Consider the following 12,317-nt stretch of genomic DNA (forward strand, 5'->3'; position numbering starts at 1 on the left):
AGGTGTACGTATTATAAACGTACAATTATTATTTGGTGAGGGTTCTACTAACCTAGTTGTAAGTTGTACTTCCTGTATTAGAGGTACCCGTAGTCAGTTTTTCTAACCTTATAAAGAGTATTCTTAGATCATAGTTGTATGATGGTTTTGTAATTGACTTTCACTAGTATCACTTTTTCCTGTCATGTTAGAGTTACACACTAGTTACTTGTCCTAACTCAGAGATTGTTAAAAAGATCTAGTAGTTACATTCAATAAATATACATTTATTGTGATTTTTTTTTTCTTATTACTCCTTTATTTTTAGTAGTATATTTTATAATTTAATAATCTTTAATAACTTTTCACATACTTGTACTACAAATTTAACATACTCTATAGCAGCGTAGAATACCTGGAAGAGCGTTAACCTAGTTATCCTTCTTCTGGCGCCCAAAAATTCATTCTATTTTCAGTATATTATTATATTTACTCTATCTATTTTCTGAACATTATCTTCATATCTTCTTTTCGAGCCATCATTGTCACTTCCTTTAATCTATTGTCTGGCCAAAAATAGCCGTGCAAATTGGCCGAATCCTTCCTTGAGTGTCAAGTGGCCCTTCTCATACATATTTAGCTAGCCATTCAAGTTATATCTATCTATTAATGATTTCTCATCTCTAGTCCTGTATCAATTCGATATTCTTTGTCTTGGCATCCTTCCATACAAATACTACTACAAAGTTGTATTTTAGTTACTCCAGCTTCTTCAACGGAGAAGCCACACATTTTTGTCCTTTGGCTACATTAAGTAGATCTTCTTCTTTTTACTACTTCTGTTGGAGTTTACCACTCCCTTTTCATTCACTCCAACAGAAAATCATCAGCTAGTTGTTACAAATTTAATACGGTTACAACGAATTGAAAATGTTTATTCATTTTTAAAGTATATATAACTTTAATAAGTATTTGATTAAATTGAAAGAAAACTAGGTATATGGGTGAAAAAGAAACAAGTAAGCGAAGATTGATAAAGTACTTAGCTGATTAATAAAGTTTATACACACTATCAGTTTTTTGAAAACATAGGTACACCTGTGGCCGATTTGATTTGTTAAAATATCGGCAGGCTCTTATCTTTAAAGCGGCGTATCGAATTTCTTATATTTATACATTTATACCAAACATTGATACCGTCACTTTTTTGCGCATTCTGACAAATTTTCGTTTCTACTATACTGATTTATTCCCACTAATCTGTTTTCAAAATGCTCATCATTTATTCCTCCAAATATCAATATTCCAATTGTTCCGTTTCGCGACTCATATTTGCTACAAATTATTTATCTACGTTACATCGTCGCTATTTCGTCTGACAATATTGACTGACGCCGAAGTAATTACTTTACAGAGAAAATATTTGCTGATGTTTATGTCAGTTATTTTAAGTGATGACACATAATGTAACTAAGTCTAGACCATTTCCATAAACATGGAAGATATAAAAGGCAATAAAGACCTTTAATGTCTATTGAAAATTGATTTTTAAATAACTGTTCGGTGTTCGGTATTTTTAAAGAAAAGTTAAGTTTTGTTTCAGTCTGATTATGTGGTTATAAATTGAAAATTGAATACATTATTTGTATTTTTATAGTAGAAAATATTAAATTAGACAGTATTCTCCTTCTTCTTCCTTTATATAACCATTTTTGCTGGTTGACTGGCAGGTTGTTGCCTATATGGAAGATTGTCACTCCATATCTTGCACAGTCACTTTTTTATTTGCCATTTTAACGACTTTCAATGCTAACTCCATCGACTTTAAGTTTGCATCTTCTTGGTTCTTTACTGATTACTATTGTTCTAGTTTTCGGAGTTAAAATCATAGCTAGCGACAATAACATTTTTTACTCTACATAAAGAGTGCAAATGGTTATAATTTATATGGATGAACTGCTAGTGTATGGTCGGAGTAAAGGCATTCCTTACATCGTCTTGTAGATTTTAGCAAAACTTGTATTTTGCAGTTTACTTAAATTGCCATCGATGGTCATTTTACTTCTTGTTTCCTCAGATAGAGGTTACTGCACGCGTACACTGGTATATGGTCTTATAATAATAGCCAGATAGACTATTGGTAGTAGACTAATAAGCACCACGATGCGCATCACCCCGCCTTTAAACCTCTACGATTGGCCAATTAGTCTAAAAATGCCCATATCGGACTCACAAACGTCTATAAATAAGAATAATTTTCAGGTCAGATAAGGTGGTCCTACTCAGGTTTTCGTAAAGGGTCCAATACACCTTGGGATTTATTTACTTGTTAATCTAAGAAACAATAAAAATTCACCAAAGATGGAATCAACGCAAAGGATACTTCGACATGACCCGTCGAACCCCTTTGCAGAGCAACCATAGGTATAGATGTGAGTTCGTTGCATTTCAAGATCCATCTGTCCCCGTAGTGACATGGCATTCAACAACCAGTGGGCCTTGCGACCTAGACTCATACCTAAGGCTACACTGTGCACCTTTAAGTACGAGAGCTTCTCTACGAGCTATATAACATTCCATATCAGCAGCTAACCTGTACCATCAAGACCTTCTGCGATTCTTGACACTGTCCTGTGCCGGATCATTCGGCGAAAAAAACTCCCAAAGTACCTAATCGATCTCAGGTACTACTGAAGCCCCTGTAGTAGCCGCGGAGTAGGCATACTCCCCTACGAAGAAAAACCGTCTACAAATGGGGAACCTGATAGCCTAGAAGATACTTCGGCTAAAAATGGTACTGACAGACGAAGAAGATGACGACTACCACCACCAGAAATATGATGTGTTGTGTATGAATACTTATGAACAATTCTGAACCTTATTGAAACTTGTTCTGGGCTCTGTAGAGCACCTTCGGGAAGATAACCTCCTCGAATAACAATTCTCAGAGTTCTCCTCGAAGATTAGAAAAAAAACAGAACTATCGTCACGGAGACGTTTCACAATACGTTTTTCACAATAATTACAAACGTTTGTTATTTATAGAAAAAGACAACAAATACAAAATAAGTGATTGATGTGATCGTTCATGGGTATTCTTTCATTTTTCCGACTGTATTAATTATAATAGTTGTGAATAATAGAAATTTTTGAATGAAATACAAACCGCACAACTTCAAAATCGCATTAAACAAATCCGCATATAAAAAGACCTTACTGTACTTACCACTTTCAAAAAATTAAAACAATACCAAAAATAAAAAAAAGAAAGGAATAGGAATTGTCCGGATTTGAACGCGTGACCTCTCGATCTGTAGTCGAATGTTCTACCAACGACCCATAATCGCTCTATTTACATGATTTATCGGACATAATCTCGGATAATGATTTCTCGGACCCAAATCACGGTGACAAATAGGTCAAGTGAAGTATAAATATAAAAATGTTTTAATAATACTTATTATCTACAATAATTTGTACCACAATAACGTATGGAAGCGAGACATGGACTCTGAATCAGCGGGAAACGACAAGATTACTGGTACTGCGGACTATCTATGGGCCTTGCAGAGAAGAGACAACAAGAGAACGGAGAAGAAGACACAATGATTAACCCCAGACAGTATATGGAGACGAAAATATAGTACGCTGCATTAAAGCAAACCTAATAAGATGGGCGGGCCACGTGCTAAGATCGAGTGACGAAACACTTTTGAACGCCACATTCTGGGAAAGGCCCAATGGCAAAAGGTCAGTTGGTCGCCCAAAAAAGAGATGGAAGGACGCAGTAGCCTGTGATCTACGCAAAATGGGAGTACAGCAATGGGAAATAGCTGCCCAGGACCGACAACAATGGAGGGAAATAGTAAACGCAGCCAAGACTCACATAGAGTTGTAGAGCCAAATGATGATGATGATTATCTTACTCCCGAGGAAGACGAATCCAAAGACACAAAAATTATAATAAATATATTTACTAAAAACAATAATATTGTGACGAATTGCCAACATCAAATAACAGCTTCCGTCTCGACAGCTCGTTACGTATGGAGACATCTGGAAGAATGACTCATCAGACGAGCGAGGAAAAGATTTCTCGAGAAAGATCACCTACGCATTACTAAAGTTGGGCGGTTCCGTTTTTCTGGAACGTTCAAAAACATGGCTTACATTTTTGTATTCAATATAAATATAAGGATGGAATTTTTAGTAGTGGTTAGTCTGTAAAATAAATTCGTCTGTAACTTGTATACCGAGAGTATTATTTTAACCGTAAGCACGCTACAATATATTCTTTTCACACCTTATTTGCGCAGATACATACATAACTTGAAAGATTTAACAACTAACTCCATACTGTCTGTGTGCGCATGCGCGTGACATAAAAATTTACTCCCAATCGCCCCTAAAGAAGTATAACTTTAAAAACAAAAACTTCTCGTATTTTCTTTTCGCATTTTTCTCTTTGTAATTAGTAGAAACTTACAACACTAACTCTCCCTGAGAATTTACCTGATCTCGCCGACTGACTTGATTCTTCTGTTTGTTTCAGAGCCACTTAGAGCGCATCATTGAACGTCCAGGCAAGTCTCTGGAGCGATACGCTCCCCTGAATCGAGTGGAAAGCGGCACACTGACGGCGGAAGACATGCGAGAAAATGGATTGCGGAAACCGAGCGTATTTACAACCGTGTTTGAATTGAGAGATTGTGGAACACAGACGCTCGTTTCGAGGTAATTAATGATAGATTACTGACTATACTATACCGCTGTGAGCTGAGCTATCGGTGCACAATGACGTACGGGTTAGGGGTGAACTGGTCCAGTCAATAATAGTAGTCGATTCGAGTGAATTATTTCCAAGTTTGGAAGTTATAGTTTGGAGTTGTCGCATTGTGTTCGACTCCGTTGTATACGGGACAATAATAATTATATTATAATATTAAGGCCATTCCTCGTGATTCTTGGCATAGTTAAATTCCAATGTAAAAGTTTAAACAAAATAACGCAAAAATTATGGCATACAGGGTGTTTCATTGGGAAACGGAAATACTTTAATGGTGAATAGAGGTTACCGAGCCGGTTCTAGATATAGTACATTTTTTGCCCTATTGACTTTTATTACCGAGTTACAGGGTGTTTTATCGATTTTGCCCATTTCTTTCCTAAGCCATAACTTTAGAACCACCCTGTATATTTTTTTGATATTTAGTACACATATGTCTCATTCAAAACCCAAACGACCGACATACTAACCATAAGAAAAATCCAGGTCCGGATTAACAAAAAATGATAAAGTAATTGTGACCTTAAAACAACACCCTGTATATTGAAATTTTGAAAATCTGTTTGCATATTTGAAAAGAGCACAAAAAAGTAAGTTTAATGGTTCGCTTCAATTTTTCGGCCAGACAATTTTATGACTTTAATTTTGAAATTATATTGAATTTTTTAAGAACTTTGACATTAAAAAGCAGATATTATTAACTTTTAGTTATAAATTATTAAAGTTAATGAATAAATACTCATTTTAAAAATAATCAATACTTATTTACCACATTGGAACGACCCAATTACTAATGACAAGAAAAATCCAGGTCCGGATTAAGAAAAAAATACAAAGTAATTGTGACCTTGAACCAACACCCTGTATATTGAAATTTTAAAAATTTGCCTGCGAATTTTAAAAGAGCATGAACAACTGTGATTAACGGCTTATTTTAATTTTTTCGCAGTTGATTTAATTACATCAATTTTAAAATTATATTGAAATTTTAAAGAACTCTGAGATTAAAAACCAGGAATTGTTAACTTTTAATAATAATTTAATGTTAATGAATCAATACTTATTTTAAAAATACTTAATACTTATCTACTACGCTGGCTTCATAGATGCTCTGGATTTGTAGCTATATGCACATCATTAAAAATTAGAATTGCGAGAATTGGGATATTTTAATGATTTAGTAAAGAATTAAAAAAACTGCTATATCTAATAAAACAAAAATTCGTTACAATTCAACATAATTTAAAAATATTTGAACTATAACAGTTGCTCAAAATGTCCGCCATTTTGTTCGATGCATTTCATTGCTCGTTTTAAAATATTTCAAATTGATTTTCTAAGTAAATTGGGATTTTTTTTCATTTTTCTGGTAGCTTCTTGTCACCTTAACAGAATTAATCAATATGCTTTCAAAATTGCCGTAATTAAATTATCTGCGCAAAAATTACACATGCACCTTTTAATGCAGTTTTTTATGCTCTTTTAAAATACACAAACAAATTTTCAAAATTTCAATATACAGGGTGTTGATTCAAGGTCACAATTACTTTATATTTTTTTCTTAATCCGGACCTGGATTTTTCTTGTCATTAGTAATTGGGTCGTTTAAATGTGGTAAATAAGTATTGATTATTTTTAAAATCAGTATTTATTCATTAACTTTAATAATTTCTAATTAAAAGTAATAATATCTGATTTTTAATGTCAAAGTTCTTAAAAAATTCAATATAATTTCAAAATGAAAGTCATAAAATTGTCTGGCCGAAAAATTGAAGCGAACCATTAAACTTACTTTTTTGTGCTCTTTTTAAATATGCAAACAGATTTTCAAAATTTCAATATACAGGGTGTTGTTTTAAGGTCACAAGTACTTTATAATTTTTTGTTAATCCGGACCTGGATTTTTTTTATATTTAGTATATCGGTCGTTTGGGTTTTGAGTGAGACATATGTGTACCAAATATCAAAAAAATATACAGGGTGGTTCTAAAGTTATGGCTTAGGAAAGAAATGGGCAAAATCGATAAAACACCCTGTAACTCGGTTATAAAAGTCGGTAGGGCAAAAAATGTACTATATCTAGAACCGGCTCGGTGACCTCTATTCACCATTAAAGTATTTCCGTTTCCCAATGAAACACCCTGTATATTGAGATAATTATTTTTTTATGAGATACTAGCTTCCAGCGCTCTATTTGTTTATTAATTATTAAATTGTTTAAACAATATGTTTTTTTTTAATTTTTTTTTTGTTTAAAATTAACGTAAAAAGATTTAAATGCAAAGACGTCACTAGAGAATTTTTCCCAGTTTCCGAATATGTTGTTGTTTTTAACATAAAGTGTAACAGAAAGCGACTGTTTTGTTTAAACTTTTAAAACATCTCAGAGTTCTGCTAAAATTTATCTCTCTCGGTGGTCACAGGCTGTCCTTGTTGTCGATATCGAGCCGGCAGAAAGCCAACAGTGGTATAGAAACCCTCTCAGTTGGGGGTATCTTATAAATAGACAAAGCTTATTAATTTAGACTTTTGATAGAATTGCAAGATTTTTATTATAATTTTTATTTGAAAACACCTTCTACAGAGACATTACACATAATTATATGTCATATAATTTCTTTTTATCGATCTTACTGATCATGTAGCCCAGTAAATGAACGGGAAATACGGCGATACCGTGTAATTTTAAGGGGCAGCACCGAATTGCATGAAAATTAGGATTTAGGCTCTACTGACCCTCCACTTCAAAGTTGAATTTGTGTCGTCGGTTGCTTTTTATTTTTTAGGGGAGGAAACAACCCCTATTATAAAAAAAATCGTATAATTGTAAATTAAAGCGGGTAATTGATTCAAATCATATTTTAATAAAATGAAGGAATGTCAATTAACATGAAATAACATAGTTTAAGATTTTGTCACAGTTTAACCCTTAAATTTCACCCCCTAGAATAGTTACAATTCAAACAAACAATGTAATTGAATACCATGTCGTTACTGAATTGCATTCAAATTTGGATTTAGGTTATATTTACGTTTTATTTCAAAATGTGAATACTGCCGTTAGTTGATTTTAATTTTTTAGGGGTGAAAACTACCCCTATGATAAAAAAATCATATAATTGTAAATTCAAGCAATTTGGAATTATATATTTATACGGTCACATTAAACTTAGATTCCTTTACTGATTAAATTTTTTGCCACATAATTTCTACCGTTATAAAAATGACCCCTTGAGAAGAAATTCGAATAGTTACATTGTGTATACAGTGTGGGCCAAAGAAAATAGTCCACCTCGATATTTGGCAGTATTTATTAGATTTTAACGAAATGACGAAACAGGTTGATTTTTGATCTAATGGGGACACATTTTTACGGTACATACATCTGTCATTTGTCAACCCCCTCCCTTCCACTTCCCCCACCCCTTATCTTTACATAGGGAATAGGACTCGTGTGGTAGCGCATTTGAAAGGTTATTCAACTCTCCATTCAGTAATGTAAACATTAACATTATTACGGAGTTCAATTGCTTGAATTATACATTATAAATTCGATGACTAAAATGATACTGCCAATATTTATGAGTTGCGTTGCTTCGACAACTTTATTGGAAGATAGTCCTTTCCTCTGTAAATCAACTTTAACTTTTGTAGTAAAAATTGTAGTATTTGATCAAAATTCTCGTGTTAGTGATCTCATAATAAGTCAAGAGGGAAAAACCAGGAAAATAAACCTTATTATACTAACCCGGCATGGTAAGTATTTGGCCTTACATTTAGTTTACTCTCAAAATTCACTACAAACTCTGATTTTATATGTAAGTTATTTTAAAATATAAATGTATCCTAATATGTTATGGACTTACAACGAAATTACAAAAACCATAGATAAATATCTTTTAAACTATCTTATATAATAGTACAAAATCCTTTATTTCGAGAGAAAAGACATCAAGGAGAATCCAAAAATGCAAAAATATACAGAGTATTCCATTTAAAAAAACATAGGTTTGTGTCACCCTGTCAATACGAGTGGCCTTGTATATTTGAAAATATATTTAGGGTATGGTCCTATCTGTGCCCCGACTTTATCTAAATAACTTTTTTCGTATCTCTTACTACAATCGAGTAATTGGACTTCCTCGCACTAATGCCCCATCCTGTATGTTGTTGGTTTTTTACTCATAACTAGGTTACTTTTTAAACTATAAAGTGCTAAAAAAACCAATTTGTAGGTTTTTCTAAGGGCAATAAGAGTACGTAAATATATGTTTTTAATCCCTTATTTTTTAAAAGAGTTTGAGTTAAAAGGGCTTGAACGAGTTACTAATCACCAGTTTATGCAAATTTTGAACAGCCATATCTTACCCAATTTTTATCTTACATAAAATTTAAAAAAAAACAGAGTGTTTATGCAAGTAAAAACTACATTTTTTTACTGTTTGAGATTTTTCGTAACACTAATACTTTTGAAGTTATTTTGAAAAGAGTGTAATTTTTCCAAAATTAAAAAAAAAAGTTTTTTTAATATAAAACCAAATTTTTCCAAAAATAAGCACTTCAAACCGGTCAAACTTACAGATAATATTAGCAATACATATATAAAGTAAATGGTAAAGCAGTAACGATTAATTTCATTTGGCATGTTCAATAGCTATAAACTTTTATGAAAAATAAAAATAAATATATTTTTAGACGCTTTAAAAGAGTATTTATGAGTTTTCTGCGAAAAGTGCTTCATTTTTTGGTTACTTCAGCTTGAAACATTCGATTCGGAATTTCACGAGTAAGAACGTATTTTTCATGATATACAACTTTGCTTCTTCTGGGTTTATAGTCCAAGTGAATACACCAATTTGTTCCTACTTTTACAGGCTACATTTTTTCTAAGAATATTTTTTCGATAAAGTACTTAGTTTTTTAGTTATTTGCGAAACACTGCCAGAAAACATGTTTTTTTGTTGAAAAATGCACATTTTCACTCTCAAATAACTCGAAAAGTATTAAAGCAGTTAAAAAACCTTATAGAACAAAAGTTGCTTAGAATTAGTCAATTTATCCATTTTCAGATTTATTTTAAACATATGTTTTTTCACCCCCGAGAAGGGGTAAATTTCACCCCCCAAGTAAAAGCAACCAACGGCGCAATTTCAACTTTGAAATATAGGGTAAGTAGAACCTAAATCCAAATTTTCACTAGTAATACCACTAGAGGTCAAATTATTTCCGGAAATTTTTTTGAGATCATGAATATTTTGAAAATTTCCCGAGTCGCAGACGAGGGAAATTTTCTAAAAATATTCATGATCAAAAAAAAATTTCCGGATATTAATTTGACTTCGCGTGGTATTCGGTAAGAAAATTCCACACCAAATTTGCATTTGAAAATCCAAAGCTGCATGAACAGATTAATAGCGCGCCATAGCTTTGTCAGCTATTTAGGCTTTCAAATTCGTAATTTCTACTCATTGTAGTTGCATGGGAATACCATTTCAAGATAGAAAATAGTATATTCTTCAATTTTACATAAACTACAAGTGATAGAAAATGAATCAAAACTAAATTATGTAAACAAATAAAAACCAGTCTGTCAAAAATGTTCTGTTATTGTAAACGTCAAAAAATTTCCACTATAATTCGCTGTTGGGTACCCCACGAGCAAAAAATTTCCGATAAAATACCTCCGTTGCCATGGTGATCTGTCAAAATAACGTATTTTGATTGGTTCAAAATTGCAGGTGTGGAATTTTCAAGCAAATCCGTCTTGCCCCTGAAAATTACACGCCAAACCGGTCATTTACTGGGCTAATGATACTACTCAAATTCTTATGTGTTATACGATACATTTTTGGCAAAGTAACGTAAGTGACATTTTTGGCGAAAGTCGTGTTTTTCCATTAAACTAACACTATTATTGTTTAGAAGGTACTGCCAAAGTGTAGTAAGCCTAGAATTACTTTAAACATACAATGTAATATTTGTATAGGCTTACTACACTTTGGCAGTGCCTTCTGAACAATAATAGCGTTAGTTTAATGGAAAAACATGATTTTCAAAAATGTCACTTACGTTACTTTGCCAAAAGTGTATCGTATAATTATAATATTTTTTTATAATTTTCCATATAGGTACAGTGCGTCCATAAAGTAACGAATAAATCCATTATTAGCTAAATAAACATTAGAAATTACAGAAACAGGTCGATTTTGTATTTTAATTTTCTATTTTTTTTTTAAATTATAATCTAATATACAGAGTGAACCACTTTCGTATGATGACGTCATCACCATTTATGTATAATACGTTGCTTCAAATTGGTACAGGGTGGCAAAAATGAGTGGGTTCATTAAGTAATGCATGAATTCATTATTAGCTAAATAAACAACATTATTAGAAATTACCGAAACAGTTCGATTTTTTATTTTAATTTTCTATTTTTTTAAATTATAATATAATATAGGTACAGGGTGAATATAGTGAACCACCTTCGTATGATGATGTCATCACCATTTTTTAAACGGAACCCCCATTTTTTCAATTTATAGATTTCGCTTGCTGAGCTGATTCCAAAAATGTATAACACTTTGCTTCAAATTGGTACAAGGTGCCAAAAATGAGTGGGTCCATTAAGTAACGCATGAATTCATGATTAGCTAAATAAGCAACATTATTAGAAATTACCGAAATAGGTCGATTTTTAATTTTAATTTATTATTTTTCCAAATTATAATGTAATATACAAGGTGAACCACCGTCGTATGAAGGTCGTCCTTCTGCCGCATATGTCATTATTGATCTGATGACTGTTTTGTAAATTCTGCCTTTCATTTCTTTTCCGATATTTTTATTTCTCCACATTGTGTCATTCATGCAACCTGCGGTTCTGTTTGCTCTTTTAACGTTATCTCCCACTTGTTTTATTATCTGACCCTTCAGTTCTAATTTACATCTGGCGTTGCTGTAATAACCATGCATTTCGTCTTTTTTTTTTGAAATTAACATGTTAAATTTTCTGGCCGTTATATTAAATTGATGCAGCATACCTTCAATCATCATCATGTATCAAATCTTCAATTTGGGAGATTAGTATCGCATCGTCTGCATATCAGGTTATTTTAAGTTGTTTTTCTCCTATTTGGTATCCTTTTTTAGTTCTTACTTTTTACTTTATCGTACTACATACGTAGTATAGTATAAATAGATAAAGTTATAGGATCGCGCAAAAAAAATTTTTCAGATTTCACTTTTTTTCGACGTTTGAGTCCCCCTGAGTCTAAAAAGCAAATAAAACAAACATGTCGGAAGCATGTACGTACGTATGTCGCCACCGCCCAGCAAAAACTACCGGACCGATTTTGATGAAATTCGGTATGAATAAGTTTAAGAGAATTTTGTCGAGAAACTAAGCTTTTCAAAAAAACCTCTCAAGGGGGGGCCGAAATAGGGGGTTATTTAGGGCCCATTTTTGCAAATTTTGACCAAAACGAATGAAATTTAACTTAAAGTTAGCTCATCGATAAGTAAATAGAAATACGCAAGTTGACATTTACAA

General features: G+C 32.5%; 1 protein-coding gene across 1 annotated transcript in view; it reads left to right on the forward strand.

Moving 5' to 3' along the window:
* Positions 1-12,317, forward strand: part of LOC114330622 (cGMP-specific 3',5'-cyclic phosphodiesterase) — a 335,506-nt gene that overhangs the window by 265,312 nt on the left and 57,877 nt on the right. Inside the window, exon 6 of the mRNA XM_028280022.2 lies at positions 4,532-4,713. Within this exon, the coding sequence (XP_028135823.1) occupies positions 4,532-4,713 (182 nt within the window). The remainder of the gene's footprint in view (positions 1-4,531; positions 4,714-12,317) is intronic.

Source organism: Diabrotica virgifera, chromosome 6, assembly GCF_917563875.1.
Source record: "Diabrotica virgifera virgifera chromosome 6, PGI_DIABVI_V3a".
Classification (NCBI taxonomy): Eukaryota; Metazoa; Arthropoda; class Insecta; order Coleoptera; family Chrysomelidae; genus Diabrotica; species Diabrotica virgifera.